The sequence below is a fragment of the Puma concolor genome, chromosome A2 (assembly GCF_028749965.1).
Source record: "Puma concolor isolate L17-30 chromosome A2, mPumCon1.1.hap2, whole genome shotgun sequence".
Lineage (NCBI taxonomy): Eukaryota > Metazoa > Chordata > Mammalia > Carnivora > Felidae > Puma > Puma concolor.
The window spans coordinates 167313377-167330304 of NC_141668.1; the positions used below are offsets into that span (position 1 = coordinate 167313377).

At 54.8% G+C, this 16928-nt stretch overlaps 1 protein-coding gene across 1 annotated transcript in view; it reads left to right on the forward strand.

The window, feature by feature from the left end:
• Nucleotides 1-3615: 3615 nt before the first annotated feature.
• LOC147583829 (complement C3-like) overlaps nt 3616-16928 on the forward strand; it is a 45253-nt gene continuing 31940 nt past the window's right edge. Inside the window, exons 1-17 of the mRNA XM_086699303.1 lie at nt 3616-3799; nt 4191-4383; nt 4818-4980; nt 5079-5149; nt 6909-7003; nt 7084-7166; nt 7249-7339; nt 7616-7718; nt 7810-7936; nt 11020-11135; nt 11241-11387; nt 11781-11990; nt 12105-12311; nt 12644-12799; nt 13087-13216; nt 13491-13562; nt 13726-13908. Coding sequence (XP_086555429.1) covers nt 3723-3799; nt 4191-4383; nt 4818-4980; nt 5079-5149; nt 6909-7003; nt 7084-7166; nt 7249-7339; nt 7616-7718; nt 7810-7936; nt 11020-11135; nt 11241-11387; nt 11781-11990; nt 12105-12311; nt 12644-12799; nt 13087-13216; nt 13491-13562; nt 13726-13908 — 2224 coding nt within the window. The 5' untranslated portion in view covers nt 3616-3722. The remainder of the gene's footprint in view (nt 3800-4190; nt 4384-4817; nt 4981-5078; nt 5150-6908; nt 7004-7083; nt 7167-7248; nt 7340-7615; nt 7719-7809; nt 7937-11019; nt 11136-11240; nt 11388-11780; nt 11991-12104; nt 12312-12643; nt 12800-13086; nt 13217-13490; nt 13563-13725; nt 13909-16928) is intronic.

The window sequence follows — 16928 nt, forward strand, 5'->3', positions numbered from 1 at the left end:
CTGGTACCCAGACAAATATACGTGCGAGCATGCTCATAGCAGCACTTCGCCCGTAGCCCAAAGGTGGAACGACTGAAGCATCCCTCAGCGCGTGAATGGGCAAGAAAATGGGGATGTGTCCATGCACTAGAACATTCCTCAGCCCTAACAAGCAAGGACCTGGCTGGGACTTGAAAACATTATACTCAGTGAAGGAAGCCAGACACAAAAGACCACAGGTTGAGTATTTCCACTTTTCTGAAATACCTGAACTATTCAGGACAGGTAACTCCATAGAGCAGGAAAGCTGGCTAGTGGTTGGCAGGGGCTGGGAGGCCTGGGGGATGGGGACTGCTTTATGGGTATGGGCTTACCTTCCGAGGCGCTGAAAACGTCTGGGGACCAGACAGAGTTGTCCGACTGTGGAAATGCCCTAAATACCGTTGAACTGCTCACTTTAAAATGGTTGCTTTACATTTTGTGAATTTCACCTCTAAAATAAAAGAAAATAGTAAATTAAATTAAACCATATAAATTAAAGGAAACAAATACACAAGTTCACACTTGTAGAGGGCAGAGAATGAATTAGGAGGTGGCAAGAGGCAGAGAGAACGTCCAGCTGGAAACCACTGCAAGGGTCAGGCCAGAAATGACGGATGCCCTAGTGTGTTAGTGCAGTCTGGCGGCTGTAACAAGATGCCCTACACCGGGCGCCTCAAACGGCAGACATGCATCTCTCAGGGTTCCGGAGGCTGGAAGTCTGAGACACAGGTGCCAGCTTGGTCGGGCTCTGGTGAGGGCTCTGTTCCCGGCTTGTAGACAGTGGCCCTCTCACTGGGTCCTCAAACGTCTTCAAATGGCAGAGACAGAGAGGGAGGGAGAGAGTCTCCCGTCAGGGGCACTCATCCCATTCAGGAAGACTCCACCCTCCTGACCTAACCGCCTCCCCAGGGCCCCACCTACAGAGGCCATCAGGTAGGTGATCAGGACATCCCCAAATGAACGGGGGAGGGGCACAGACACTCAGCCCACAGCACTTAGCAAAGGCAGCAGCAGTGGGTCTGGAAACAGGCGGCTGGGTTCACATCAGATGTTGAGACTGAAGGGCCAGGGCTTGCGAAAAGGTGGAATGTGGGGGAGAAGAGAAAGAGGGCTACTCAGGCCAGTTCGAGGTGCCCCCGGGACGACTCCCAGGCCTTGGATACAGCCTAGTTAACCTAGCGGCTGGTGGGTACACCACCTGTCCGTGAGTTCCAATTTGAACTTGCATCCATGCATGCACGCATGCACACACACACTCACAGGCACACTCATGCACATGTACACACACCCACACATGCAGGCGTATGTGTGTCTGCTCCTGCACACACCCGTGCACGTGAACACTCATGCACATCGGACACGCACACGCACCTACATGCACACACCTACACACACCCGCATGTGTGCATAGATGCACCAACATGCATGCCTGCACCTGCACTCATCTCCATGCACACATACACACAGCATACACACGCACACACGCGCGCACACACACACAAACCACTCTTGTATTTTGCACTTCCTTAACCACCATCTCAAACACTATATAGTATTTTCTTCTTTACGAGGCTCATTGTCTCTCACCCCAACAATGGTAGCTCCTTAACACCAGGGACTTATGTCTGTCTTGTTCACAGCTGTGGCCTCAAACCTAGAACAGTGCCTGGCACACACGTATCCAGAAATATTTGATCGAGGAGTGACCAAAGGCTGAACCCAGGTACCCATAGGCGCCTGTCTGCAGCGCGTGAAGCCCAGGACCATTGGGCAATTGTGGTTTCTTCCCTGCCCTCAGGGACCCAGCCATGCTAGCCCTGCCCTGAGGTGACTCAGGACCTCATCTGCTCAGGCATGGGGAGACAGTTCTATGGCCCTCAGTATATATGGTGGATGGACAGACAGACATCCCATTCACGAGGCTGGGGCGCAGCCACAGGTGAAGACAGCCCTGCAGTGCGTGCCAGCTGAGCCTGGGCCTCCTGCTGCTGCTGCTGGCTGCTGGGGGAGATGGCCACACCCCTGCTGGTGAGTAGGGACTCAGGGCTTGTGGCAGGTGGGTGTCCTGTGTCACTGTGCATGTCTCTGTGCACGTGTGTGCAGGACAGGAGACAGATTAAGTGTAGCCCATTGCAAGTCAATTCACTTCTCTGAACCTCAGTTTCCTCATCTGTAAAATGGGTGTGATAATAAGCGTGCCCACTTCACAGGGAATGAAATACGATATTGTGTGTGTACATGAGCTGGAAGAAGTGATTCTGCAGCCGTGAGGCCACAGACCACAGGGGTGCAGACAACAGACAGATGGACTGGGACAGTGAGTGCAGGGGAGAGGGAGGACGATGGGGGACGGCTTGGAGGACGGGCAGGGCTGTCAACGAAACAAGGTGAGGAAGAGAAGCAGGTGTTGGAAACAGTAAACATACAGTCCACGTGCAGTGGGGTCTCACCACGTGCGGGGCACCAGGCTGAGCCTCTGCCTGCCCCATGCCACTGGCTTGTCACCCAATGCTCAGAGGGACATTCATGGCTGTGAATGTCCAGCCTGCCCCTGCACCCTCCAGGGTGGGGGTCCCTGACGCTCAGGCCCCTCCTGAGCTTGAGTCAGGGGTGCGGGGGAGCGGGGGAAGCAGCCATGGGGCAGATCAGATCCAGCCGGGCCAAGTTTACCTTCCAGTTAATGAGTAATGAGTAGGGGGAGAAGGGGAGGCCTGGGCTGCATGGTGGGGGAGGTGCCCTGGCCGTGGGTCCTGGGGGGAAAATCTCAGAAAGCAGTGTAGCAAGGACCCCATCCTGGAAGTGGGGGGCCAGGAGGGGAGGGGCAGTCCCCGCTGTTCCCAGGCCTGGCACCAACTCAAGGGTGAGGGTGGGGGGTGCAGCAGGGAAATCACTGCACTCAAGGGGGTGGGGGGGAGAGGGGTGCCCGGGCTCCCCCCGCCCAGAAATCCTCCCCCTTCCTTCCCCTTCTTCTCCTTCCTCCAGCTGGGGTGCCAGACGAAACTCAGGACACCAGTTCAACTGGAATCGGGGACACGCAGCCAATACTGTGTTGGGGTTAAGTGCCTTCCAGAGACCCCACTTAGCCTCAACCCAGGCAGCCTGGCCCTCCGGCTGTCCGACCTGGAATGTTGGGCAGGGCACGCCAGCTAACGGGAATCCCATCAGCCAGGCCTCCTCCTCTCTCTCCCCTGCTGGCTTATCTTGCCTGCCATCCCTCTCCCACACTTCCAGGCACAATGGGCATAGAGATGAACCCATAGGAAGGCATTGGTTAACAAACGCATGGCCAGAAACTGACTGGGCGCCAGGCCCCGATACCTGGGGTGAGGAGCTCTCTGGCCCTCAGTGTTCCTCCGCCGCTAAGTAGGTGCAACAGGGAAAGGTCCCTGTTTGCCAACTGACCTTGACCCTGAGGGAGACCTTGGCAGGGGGAAGGTGTGTCCATGTTGCTGGAGGACATGCCCTTGGGTTACTTACCCCAGGACACACTGGCCCCAGGGATTGAAAAACTTAGGAAACGGTATTGAGCAATCTGGGGCAGCTCCAGGAAGGGGGAAGCCACGGGAGCTACGGGAGCTACGGGCTGGGCTGAGGTTGCAGGGGGAGGCGGGAGCCAGATAAAAGGCAGCCTCCAGCAGCCTCTGCTCATTCCCTCCCAGTCCGCTTCCTCCGTCCCTCTGTCCCTCCACCGTCCCTGCACCATGGGGCCTGCCTCGGGCCCCAGCCTGCTGCTGCTGCTGCTGCTTCCCATCCTGCCCCTGGCACCGGGGGACCCCATGTGAGTGGTCATGACCCTTCTCCAAACCGGGCTACTTGTGAGGTGGGGGTGGGGTTCAGGTCCTAGTAGAATCCAGGGCGCACGTGGGTGTCTGTGGAGGCAGGGGTCAGCGGGTTGGGATGTGAATGGACTTGGGCTGCCTGGGAGCTCATGATTTCATGAGCTGGGGGTTCATGGCACTTGGGTTACAATGGGAGGCGGATGTTTCTAGAAGCAGGGGTCTGCGGGTTTGGGTGCCTGTGGTGTGTTCAGTGATTCCGTGGCTGCAGAATCACTTGGAGGCCTCGAGATCTGACTTCACAGGATTTGGGGGCTTCGTGATATGTCGGTGAGGGTTGGAACCGTGGTCCCTACAACGGCAGCTCCATCCCGTGTTCCACCCGACCTGCAGGTTCTCCATGATCACCCCCAACATCCTGCGGCTGGAGAATGAGGAGAAGGTGCTGCTGGAGGCCCATGACTATGGAGGCAACATTGCTGTCACAGTCAGCGTCAACGACTTTCCAGACAGGAAGCTAAGTTTGTCCAGAGGAAACACTTATCTGACCAAGGATAATGACCACATAAGCACAGTCAACATCAAGGTGCGTGCACCTGCTGGCGCCCCTCCCCGCTCTGAGTCTCCTCCATGTTTTGAACCCATCCTACTTGGAAGCCCCTCCCCATTATGACCAGGTGCCACTTGGAAGCCCCTCCCCTCTCTGAGACTCCTCCTTCAATTAGCTTCTCCTATCCTGAGCCCCTAGCTTTGAGCCCCTCTCCTAAGAGAGGTCCTCTGAGCCCCTTGTCTGATTCCCCCTACTCATCCCCCTTTCTGATCCCTACCCATCTTAGACCCTTGCTCCCCCCCTCCACTACCCCTCTGCTCCCAACCTGGGCACACCAGGGAGATCCGGAGTGGTGGACAGGTGCTATTGGCAGGAAGGGCAGACAGGTGTGGACCCCTCTGAAAGCCTGGAGCTGAATGCGGGCAAGGGGCCGGGAGGCAGCATCTCAATGATTCTCTGGCTATGCCTAGATCCCAGCCAACCGGGAATTAACATCAGGGAAGGGGAAAAAATTCGTGACTGTCCAGGCGGACTTCGGGGGCACTGTGGTGGAGAAGGTGGTGCTGGTCAGCTTTCAGAGCGGGTACCTCTTCATCCAGACGGACAAGCCCATCTATACCCCAGGCTCCACGGGTAAGGGGCTGGGCGGTGGCTGGAGAGAGGGCTGGGGGGGACTGTGGGGAGGGGCAGGGCCTCACTCACCGCCCCCTTTCTCTAACATCATCTCCCAGTCCTCTATCGGATCTTTACCGTGGACAACGACCTACTGCCCGTGGGCCGGATCATTATTTTCAGCATCCAGGTACCAGCAGCGGGGTACCCAGACAATGACTCCCCCTGGGCAGAGACTCGGGGAGAGACAAAGATTTAGAGACAGAGAAGAGATTCCGGAAAAGGCAGGACTGCAGAGGCCTAAAGGCAAAGAGACCTGTAGAGCCACGAACACAGAAAGAGCCCTGGACACAGGGCAGAGATCCAGGGATACCAGGCACAGTGATGCTTCTGCCCGTGGATTCCGGCTCCAGACAAACCTCTGGGGACCGTGTCACTCTGGACAGGTCACTTCACCCTCCTGGGCCTTGGTTTTCTCAGCTGAAGATTGAGATGACAGATAAAAACTCTCTGTAGCCCAATCCGCCTCCTGCTGCCAGGGGGCAGCCTCGAGCACCCAACTCCTGTCCCACCCTCCTCTACCCAGAGCCCTCCAGGAGCTCCCACCTCCTTGGGGTAAAAGCCTAGGTCCTCCCAGCACTCCCCAAGGCCCTGCAAGACTTGCCCTGTCCCCTACCTGTCCTCCTCTCCTCCTCTCCTCCCCCTCTTCCCCTCACTCACTCTGCTCCAGCCACATGGGCCTTATTGCTGTCCCTCCAACTGCCATAAAGAGCCAGCCCTAGGACCTTTGCACAGGCTGTTCCCCCACTACTCACAAAACGCTCTTCCTCCAAATACCCACATAGCTTGCCCCATCACGTCATTCAAGTCTCTGCTCAAATGTCACCGATGGCACAATTTTACAGAGAAGCCTGAGGACCTGTAAAATTGCAGACACCCTCTCCCAACTCATACACCCACGCACACACACACACACACACACACACACACACTCCACTGGTCTCCCTTCCTGTCATCTCCTTTAGGCACCCTATAAATTGAATGTATTCATTTGCTAATTGCCCGTTCCCTAGACCTCCACAGAACCTAAATTCCAGACAGGATGGGTGCTTGGCATACAGTAATTTCATTACAATTTACTGGGCTAAGGCAGGAAAGGGGTGGGGGGGGAGGGGGAATGGAAGGAGGAAGTGAAGGACAGAGGGAAGAGGTAGGTGGTTCTCAGAGGATCATCATGAGTACTTCTTGCAATCATGCAAAGTTAACAGGGACCAGGTCCTGACAGCCACAAGGTGACTGTGGGGATCGGTGGGATTTGTGGGGAACGGAGAACACACACCTCTAACGGTAGAGCCTCTGCCCAGTTCCAGTCAAATGTCGCTATGTGCCAACAGGAACCCGTATCCATGGTTATCCCAATTTCCAAGAGAAGCCAGAAAGCCAGATTTTTCATGATGTCTCCTGGTGTTTAGTTATTTGCAACGAATGACATACTGTGTGTTAGGTTGAACCACACGACTTTGTATTCTTGTAGGTCAAAGAGTCGAAGGTAGGCAATGCTGTGTGACTTAGCGCCCATAGGATGCTTACCACAGGGTCCCGCACAAAGTAGGTGATAAATGCTAATTACTATCAGTATTCAGACAGCTGCCGACGAGAGTGAGCTCCAGCTTACATGAATCATGTGCCAAGCCAGTGAGGGAGGGGCTATGTTCCTCTCCTTCTTCTAGCTGGGCACATTGAGCACAGAGACATCAAGTAATTTGCCCAAGGTGACACAGCGCGTAAATGGGAGAGTGGGCATTTGAACCCAGGCTGACTGACTCAAGTCCATGTTCATAACCACTGCCCCAGTAGTCATGACACACAGAGAGTGTCCAGACACAGAGAGGAGGAAGAGAGCCTAGGGGCTAAGCCAGGTCTCTGAAGAGACACACCCTCCCTGTCAGACCCCCGACGGTGTTCCCATCAAGAGGGACTTCTTGTCTTCTGGGAGGCTGTTTGGCATCTCGTCCCTGTCTTGGAACATCCCGGAGCAGGTCAAGTATGTCAGGCCCTCCTAGAGGGGGTTCCCTATGCCAAGGGAGGGCGTCTGGCTGGCTCACTCACCTGCCTTCCCCACAGTACAGGGCAGTGGAAGATAGAAGCCCACTATGAAGATGCCCCACAGCAGGTATTCTCTGCTGAGTTCGAGGTGAAGGAGTACGGTAAGAGGAGGAAGGAGTCAGGGTGGGGGCCCCAGGTGCCAGGCCCAGTGCTGACAGCCTACTGGTGCCGTCTCGACCCCAGCGCTGCCCAGTTTTGAGGTCCAAGTGGAGCCTACAGAGAAATTCTACTACATTGATGACCCACAGGGCCTGGAGGTCACCATCACGGCCAGGTGAGGGGCTAGGAATGGGGCCAGGCGGGAGGGGAGGGGAGGGGGGCCAGGTGAGGGCTAGATGACGGGCCAGGTTGGCAGCTAGGGGTGGAGCCAGGTAGGGGCCGGGTAAGGGAACCCGGGTGCAGTGTGGCCAGGTGTGGGACCAGGTGGGCGCTGAGTGAAGAACCAGATACTGGCCAGGTAAGCACCAGGCGCGGGACCAGGGGTCCGTGGAAGTTTGCAGGCAGCCTCACCCTTCAGGAGAGGAGCATCTGAGACCCTCTTGCCTCTCAGGTTCTTGTATGGGAAGAATGTGGATGGAATAGCCTTCGTCATCTTTGGGGTCCAGGATGGTGAACAGAGGATTTCGCTGCCCCAGTCCCTCACCCGTGTTCAGGTGCTCTGCCCCTCTGAGCCTCCTCCACTTTGGACTTCCCCCTCCCTCACCTGCGCCCCTCCCCCTCTCTGAGCCTTCCTTCCTCCCCCAGATCGATGATGGCAGTGGGGAGGCCAGGCTGGAACGAAAGGTCCTGCTGAGCGGGGTGGAACCCTCCGGAGCAGATGCCCTGGTGGGGAAGTCGTTGTACGTGTCTGTCACCGTTATCCTGCACTCAGGTGAGGCCTGGTCTGAGGAAAGGGACCCAAATGAGGGGGGAGGCCCAGTGTGAGGGCAGAGGCCCAGAATGGATGTGGAATGCAGTGTGACAGGGGAGAACCAGTCTGAGGGCAAAGGCCAAGTGTAAGAGAGGATATCCAGAGGAAAGTGATACCCAGTGAGACAAAGGAGGCCCATTCTGAGGGTGGGGGGAGCCCCAGAATGAAAGTGGGATCCAGTCTGATAGAGGAGGCCCAGTCTGAGGGGGGAGGGAGCCCCAGAATGAATGTGGGATCCAGTCTGACATGGGAGGCCCAGTCTGAGGGGGGAAGGAGCCCCAGAATGAAAGTGGGATCCAATCTGATAGAGGAGGCCCAGTCCGAGGGGGAGGCCCACTATGAAGGTGGGATCCAGTCTGATAGATGAGGCCCAGTCTGAGGGGGGGAGGCCCAGTATGAAAGTGGGATCCATCTGATAGAGAAGGCCCAATCTGAGGGGGGAAGGAGCCCCAGAATGAAAGTGGGACCGAGTCTCATAGAGGAGGGCCAATCTGAGGGTAGGCCCACTATGAAGGTGGGATCCAGTCTGAGGGGGGAGGCCTAGTCTGAGGGGGAGGCGCAGTATGAATGTGGGATCCAGTCTGATAGAGGAGGCCCAGTCTGAGGGGGGAGGGAGCCCCAGAATGAATGTGGGATCCAGTCTGACATGGGAGGCCCAGTCTGAGGGCGGAAGGAGCCCCAGAATGAATGTGGGATCCAGTCTGATAGAGGTGGCCCATTCTGAGTAGGGGAGGTCCAGAATGAAAATGAGATCCAGTCTGTAGAGGAGGCCCAGTCTGAGGGGGTAGGTTCAGTATGAAGGTGTGATCCAGTCTGATAGAGGAGGTCCAGTCTGAGGGGGAGGCCAGAATGAAGGTGGGATCCAGTCTGACAGGGCAGGCCCAGTCTGAGGGGGAAGGCCCAAATGAATGTGGGATCCAGTCTGATAGAGGAGGCCCAGTCTGAGGGGGGAGGTCGAGTATGAATGTGGGATCCAGTCCGAGCGGAGGCCCAATCTGATGGGGGGGAGGCCAGAATGAAGGTGGGATCCAGTCTGACAGGGCAGGCCCAGTCTGAGGGGGAAGGCCCAAATGAATGTGGGATCCAGTCTGATAGAGGAGGCCCAGTCTGAGGGGGGAGGTCGAGTATGAATGTGGGATCCAGTCCGAGCGGAGGCCCAATCTGATGGGGGGGAGGCCAGAATGAAGGTGGGATCCAGTCTGACAGGGCAGGCCCAGTCTGAGGGGGAAGGCCCAAATGAATGTGGGATCCAGTCTGATAGAGGAGGCCCAGTCTGAGGGGGGAGGTCGAGTATGAAGGTGGGATCCAGTCCGAGCGGAGGCCCAATCTGATGGGGGGGAGGCCAGAATGAAGGTCGGATCCAGTCTGACAGGGCAGGCCCAGTCTGAGGGGGAAGGCCCAAATGAATGTGGGATCCAGTCTGATAGAGGAGGCCCAGTCTGAGGGGGGAGGTCGAGTATGAAGGTGGGATCCAGTCTGATAGTGAAGCCCAGTCTGATAGGGGAGGCTAGTATTAAGGTGGGATCCAGTTTGACAGAAGAGCCCCAGTGAGGGGGAGCCCAGAATGAAGGTGGGATCCAGTCTGATACAGGAGGCCCAGTCTGAGGGGGCGAGGCCCAGTATGAATGTGGGATCCACTCTGATAGAGGAGGCCCAATCTCATGGGGGGACGCCAGAATCAAGGTGGGAACCAGTCTGATACAGGAGGCCCAGTGAGGGTACAGGCCAGAATGAAGGTGGGATCCAGTCTGACAGAGGAGACCCAGTCTGAGGGCAGAGGCCCAGTATGAAGGTGGGATCCAGTCTGATAGAGGAAGCCCAGTCTGAGTGGGGATGCCCACTATGAAGGTGGGATCCAGTCTGATAGACAAGGGCCAGTCTGAGTGGGGAGGCCCAGTATGAAAGTGGGATCCAGTCTGATAGAGAAGCCCAGTCTGAGAGGGGAGGCCAGAATGAAGGTGTTATTTTGTCCAACAGAGGAGGCCCAGTGAGGGGGGAGCTCAGAATGAAGGTGAAATCCAGTCTGATAGAGGAGGCCCAGTCTGAAGGGGGGAGGCCAGAATGAAGGTGGGATGCAGTCTGATAGAGGTGGCTGAGTCTGAGGGGGGAGGCCCAGAATAAAATTGGGATGTAGTCTGTCAGGTGAGGCCAAGTCTGAGAGGGGAGGCCCAGTATGAATATGGGAACCAGTCTGATAGAGGAGGCCCATTCTGAGGGGGGGAGCTCCAGAATGAAGGGGGGATCCAGTCTGATATAGGAGGCCCAGTATGAAGGTGGGAGCCAGTCTGATAGAGGAGGCCCAGTCTGACGGGGGGAGGCCAGAATGAAGGTGGGATCCAGTCTGACACAGGAGGCCCAGTCTGAGGGGGGAGGCCCAGTATGAATGCGTGATCCAGTCTGACAAAAGAGGCCAAGTCTGAAGGTGGCAGCCAGTGACAGGTAAGCCATAGTCTGAGGAATGAAGGTGCCTGCCAGTTTCTCAGAGGAGGCCTGGTCTGAGGGAGGCCCACTATGAAGGTGGGAAGTTGTCTGACAGAGGAGGCCTGGTCTGAGGGGGGAGGTCCAGAATAAAAGTGAGATCCAGTCTGATAGAGGAGGCCCAGTCTCAGGAGGGCAGCCCAAAATGAAATTGGGATCCAGTCTTACAGAATGGACCCAGTCTGAAAACAGGCCCAGTGAGGTTGGGGGCCAGTCTGACAGAGGAGGTCCCATCCTAGTGGGGAGGCCAGAATGAAGGTGGGCAACAGTCTGACAGAGGAAGTCTGATCACAGAAGGCCAGTATGAAGATTGGATCCTGTCTGATGGATGATGTCCAGTCTGAGGAGGGAGGCCCAGCATGAAGGTGGGATCCAGTCTGACAGAGGAGTCCCAGTGATGGGGGAGGAACACAATGAAGGTTCTAGCCAGTCTGATGGGGGAGGAACAGAATGAAGGTTCCAGCCAGTCTGATGCAGGAGGCCCAGTCTGAGGGAGGCCCAGTATAAGGTGTGGTCCAACCTGGAGGGGTGGCCCAGGAGCCTGCCCTCACGGCTGGCCCCCTCAGGCAGCGACATGGTGGAGGCGGAGCGCAGCAGGATCCCCATCGTGACCTCCCCCTACCAGATCCACTTCACCAAGACTTCCAAGTTCTTCAAACCAGGCATGCCCTTTGACCTCATGGTGAGACCCGGGGTGGGGCTGCCTCCCCCACCCTTCCCCTGAGCATCAGCCACGCCTCTGGGTCGACCTGAACGCCCTCCACCTGCCCCTGCACTGCACCCGCAGGTGTTCGTGACGAACCCCGACGGCTCCCCAGCACCCAACGTCCCCGTGGTGACCCAGTACTCCAAAGGGTCCTCCTTCACCCAGGAAGACGGCGTGGCCAAGCTGATCATCAACACACACAAAACCTTTAGGTCCCTGCCCATCACCGTGAGTCCTCACCCTCCTCTAGCCCCACTTCTGGGAGATAGGGGACTGTATTTGCATGGAGGAACTCTGTCCTCTGCCACGGTCATCCTGCCACGTGAGGAGTGGGGTCCTTTTATTGTATCAGGGCTTCCTGCCATTCACATAGAGGGTTTTCATCTGTATAGAGGGGATCTTATCTGCACTAGCAGTCTGGCCATCTGCATAGGTATATTATAAAGATCCGGTGATTACATTTGACCCACCTGGATAATCCAAAACAGACTCCCCATCCTCAGACCCTTAATCCCATTTGCAAACTCCCTCGGCCAGGGAAGGTACCGTATTCCCAGGTCCCAGGGATTAGGATGTGGACATCTTTGGGGGGCCAGAATTCATCCCCCTTTCCTCACCCAGGTAAGCACTAGGAAGGATGGTATCCCAGAGTCACGACAGACCAACAGGACTATGAACGCCCAACCCTACAGCACCATGAGTAATAACTACCTGCACATCTCTGTGCCTCGCGTGGAGCTCAAGCCAGGGGAAGATCTCAACGTCAACTTCCACCTGCGAATTGACCCCACCACCACCCAGGAGAACAACATCCGCTACTTCACCTACCTGGTCCATGCCCTCCTAGGATCCCAGACCCCTCCTCCTTACTTCTGCAGCACCCCCAGTCCAGGGCCAACCCCTCCACCTTGCTGATTCTTCCTTACGCCAACCTGTCTCCCCCAGATCATGAACAAAGGGAAGCTGTTGAAGGCGGAGCGTCAGACGCGGGAGCCCGGCCAGGACACGTACGCGATGCCCCTGACCATCACTGAGGACTTCATTCCTTCCTTCCGCCTGGTGGCTTATTACACCTTCATTAACAACAATGGCCAGAGGGAGGTGGTGGCCGATTCCGTGTGGGTGGATGTCAAGGACTCCTGTGTGGGCAAGGTAAGCTTCCGGAGCCTTCCTCTGCACCCATCTTGGCACTCCCCGCCTGGCCAGTGCTCGCTCCGTCTCTGCCTCTCTCCAGCCTTCTGGGTGGGTTCCCCAACCGAGACCCATCTTCTCCTTTTCCAGCTCCTTCTCTCCCCACCTCTGTTTCAGCCTCAGTATCTCCCTCCCTGCTGGCCTTTCCACCTTCAGTCTGTCTGTCTCCACCGTTGCCCCTTCCTGACCAGCACAGCACGGACACTGCCCTGGGCTGACTGCTGATGGAGACCCAGCCTGGCAGGGCTGACCCCTCACTCCTACCTCTGTGTGTCCCCCATCCCCGCCAACAGCTGGTGGTGAAAGGTGGCAAGAAGGAAGAGAAGGTGTACCCACCTGGGCAGCTTTTGACCATCAAGATCGAGGGTGACCGGGGGTCCCGAGTGGGGCTCGTGGCAGTGGACAAGGGCGCGTTCGTGATGAACAGGAATAGGTTAACTCAGAGCAAGGTGCGCCCCGTACCGCTGGGGTGTGGCAGAAGCAAAGGGGTGGTGTGGGCCTGAGGCTCAGGTGGCGCTCAGAAGGGAACCGGAAGTGGGGTTAGGCGTGGGCGGGACAGAGGCTGGGAGGGACACAGACGTGGCGCGGAAGTGAAGGCCGCGGGTGGGAACGTAGATGGAGGAGTCCGCGCTGGGGGTGGTTGGCAGGGGCTGTGCACGCAGCTCTGAGAGGGGTCTGGGACCAGAACGGAGGGGATGTCGGACATGTCAGCCTGGTGACCCCTGCCCTCCCGCAGATCTGGAACACGGTGGAGAAGGCTGACATCGGCTGCACTCCAGGTAGCGGGAAGGACTATGCCGGCGTCTTCACGGACGCAGGGCTGGCCTTCCAGACCAACAAAAACCTGCAGACCCCGGATAGGACAGGTGAGGGCCGGGGAGGGGTGGGGCCTCCACCCCCGATGCTGAGAGCAGATGGAGGGCACTGTTCTGAGGTCCTCAGATGCTGAGAGCAGGTGGGGGCCCTGGGTTCAAGTCCTGCCCCAGCCCCCACCTAGTGAATCACTGCCCGCTGAGCCTCAGTTTCCTCATCTGTCAAATGGGAGCAGCAACACCCCTCCTTCACGGCTACTGAGAGGAGTACATCGGGGACCCTCAGTTGACGCTTAACCCACCTTGTTCGCGTGTGCCCTCCCCTCAGATCCCGAGTGCCCCAAACCTGATGCCTGGCGCCGCCGCTCGGTGATGCTCACAGAGAAGAGGATGGACAAAGGTGGGGGCCCCCACCCTTCCTCCAAACCCTGCCCATCTGGGATCCAGCCCAGGAGGGAGGAGGGCAGGGCCGGGCCCTGGGGACGTCCTACCCTTGGTCCGCCCTGAGCTCCTCCTGCTTTGAGGTCCCGGCTGAGGCCCTGACCGGTGTCGTGTCCACACAGCGGGTCAGTACCCAAAGCAGCTGCGCAAGTGCTGTGAACATGGCATGCGGGAGAACCCCACGAAGTTCTCGTGCGAGCGCAGGGCCGGGTTCGTCCAGCACGAGGCCTCGTGCGTGAAGGCCTTCCTGGACTGTTGCAACCGCATCGGCAGTACCCACAGTGCCCCCCTGGGCCTGACCCAGAGTGAGTCCACCTGCCTGTGGGCCAGCCAGAGGGGGGAAGCTCGGTCAGAGCGAGGAGGGCCTGGTCTGATGGGAGAGGGCTTGCTCCGAGGGAGGAGGGCATGGTCTGAGCAGGGAGGCTGGCCAGAATGGGGAGGCTCAATCAAGCCTCGATCAGGCTTGAGGGGTGAGGGGATGGTCTGAGTGGGGAGGCTCCCTTAAAGGGGAGAGGGCCTGGTCTGAGGGAGGAGGCCCAGGTCAGAGTGTTGAGGCTCAGTGAGAAGGAGGAGGGCCTGTTTGAGGGAGGAGAACCTATCTGAGGGGGGAAGGGGCCTGTTTGGGTGGAAGGATGCTTGTGTCTGAGGGGGGAGGAGGGCCTGTCTGAAGGGGAGGGCCTATCTAAGGGGAGAGGGTCCACCTGTCTGAGAGGGGCATGTGTACCCTTCTGTGGAGGAAGGAGGGACTGTCTGAGGGGGGAAGTTGTTTCTGTCTGAGATGAGTTTTTAGCCTGCCTTTACCAAAGAAAACTCATTTACGTTGCTTTCCAAAGAGGTGCCTAACTCAATGCCTAACAACATCTGTTAATTTGTTTTCATTCATTCATTCCCTGCCTCCCTCATTCATTCATTCATTCATTCATTCATTCAGTTCTGGATAAGACAAAACATGTGCACACTTGAAACTTTACATCTCGGGCCAAATAAATCTTAAGCCAAGAGAAATTTCTCTTCCAAGAAGCCCATTGAAAGCAGAACCAGAGTGGTCCCCACCACAAGGCGGCCCTGACAGAACTGGTGGGAATCCTACCTGCCATTTGCTCAGAGCCTTTGAGCCCAGTGAGGCCTGATGTCTGCTTTTTAAAAATGCTTTTTGATGTGTCTTATGCAGAGAAAGGCCTTTCTGCTAGGATGGGTGCAGTGGAAACCAAGCCCACAGAGAGCCCCCCCCGCACCACGGGCAGCATGGCCCCTGTCGTGAGGGTCCCCCTGGCAGATTCCCTCTCGGCCCGCCCTGTCCAGATTGCTCTTTCTTTCTTTCTTTCTTTCTTTCTTTCTTTCTTTCTTTCTTTCTTTCTTTTTCTTTTATTTTTTTTTTTAATTTACATCCAAATTAGTTAGCATATAGTGCAACAATGATTTCAGGAGTAGATTCCTTAATGCCTCTTACCCATTTAGCCCATCCTCCCTCCCACAACCCCTCCAGTAACTCTCAGTTTGTTCTCCATATTTAAGAGTCTCTATGGTTTGTCCCCCTCCCTGGTTTTATATTATTTTTCTTCCCTTCCCTTATGTTCATCTGTTCTGTGTCTTAAAGTCTTCATGTGCGTGAAGTGATATTTGTTTTTCTCTAACTTCGCTTAGCATAATACCCTTTAGTTCCCTCCACATAGTTGCAAATGGCAAGATTTCATATTTTTGATTGCCGAGTAATACTCCATTTTATATATATATATATATATATATATATATATATATACACATACATATACATATATATACATATATACACTCATATATATACATATACATATATATATACATATATATGTATATACATGCATACCACGTTTTCTTTATCCATTCATCCATCAATGGACATTTGGGCTGTTTCCATATTCTGGCTATTGTTGATAGTGCTGCTATAAACATTGGGATGCATGTGTCCCTTCGAAACAGCACACCTCTATCCCTTGGATAAATGCCTAGTAATGCAATTGCTGGGTTGTAGGGTAGTTCTGTTTTTAGTTTTTTGAGGAACCTCCATACTGTTTTCCAGAGTGGCTGCACCAGCTTGCAATCCCACCAACAATGCAAAAGAGATCCTCTTTCTCCGCATCCTTGCCAACATCTGTTGTTGCCAGAGTTGTTAATGTTAGCCGTTCTGACAGGTGTAAGATGATATCTCATTGTGGTTTTTGATTTGTATTTCCCTGATGATGAGTGATGTTGAGCATCTTTTCATGGGTGGGTTGGCCATCTGTCTTCTTTGGAGAAGTGTCTATTCATGTCTTTTGCCCATTTCTTCACTGGATTATTTGTTTTTTGGATATTGAGTTTGAGAAGTTCTTTGTAGATTTTGGATACTAACCCTTTATCTGATATGTCATTTGCAAATATCTTCTCCCATTCTGTTGGTTGCCTTTTAGTTTTGCTGATTGTTTCCTTCGCTGTGCAGAAGCTTTTTATAATAGTAGTTCATTTTTGCTTTTGTTTCCCTTGCCTCTAGAGACGTGTTGAGTAAGAAGTTGCTGCAGCTGAGGTCAAAGAGGTTTTTGCCTGCTTTCTCCTCTAGGATTTGATGCCTTCCTGTCTTATTTAGGTCTTTCACCCATTTTGAGTTTATTTTTGTGTGTGGTGTAAGAAAGTGGTCGAGGTTCATTTTTCTGGTTGTTGCTGTCCAGTCTTCCCAGCACCACTTGCTGAAGAGACTGTCTTTATTCCACTGGATATTCTTTCCTGCTTTGTCAAAGATTAGTTGGCCATACATTTGTGGGTCCATTTCTGGGTTCTCTATTCTGTTCCATTGATCTGAGTGTCTGTTCTTGTGCCAGTACCATACTGTCTTAATGATTACAGCTTTGTAGTATAGCTTGAAGTCTGGGATTGTGATGCCTCCTGCTTTGGTTTTCTTTTTCAAGATCGCTTGGGCTATTCGGGGTCTTTTCTGGTTCCATACAAATTTTAGGATTATTTGTTCTAGCTCTGTGAAAAATGCTGGTGTTATTTTGATAGGGACTGCATTCAATATGAAGATTGCTTTGGGTAGTATTGACATTTTAACAATATTTATTCTTTCTATCCAGGAGCATGGAATCTTTTTTCCATTTTTTTTGTGTCTTCTTCAATTTCTTTCATAAGTTTTCTATAGTTTTCAGTGTATAGATTTTTCACCTCTTTGGTTAGATTTATTCCTAGGTATTTTATGGTTTTTTGTGCAACTGTAAATGGGATTGATTCCCTGATTTCTCTTTCTGTCACTTCATTGCTCTTTTTAACCACTGTGTGCAGAGTGGTGGTTGCTGCACTGACCCTTCTCACTGGC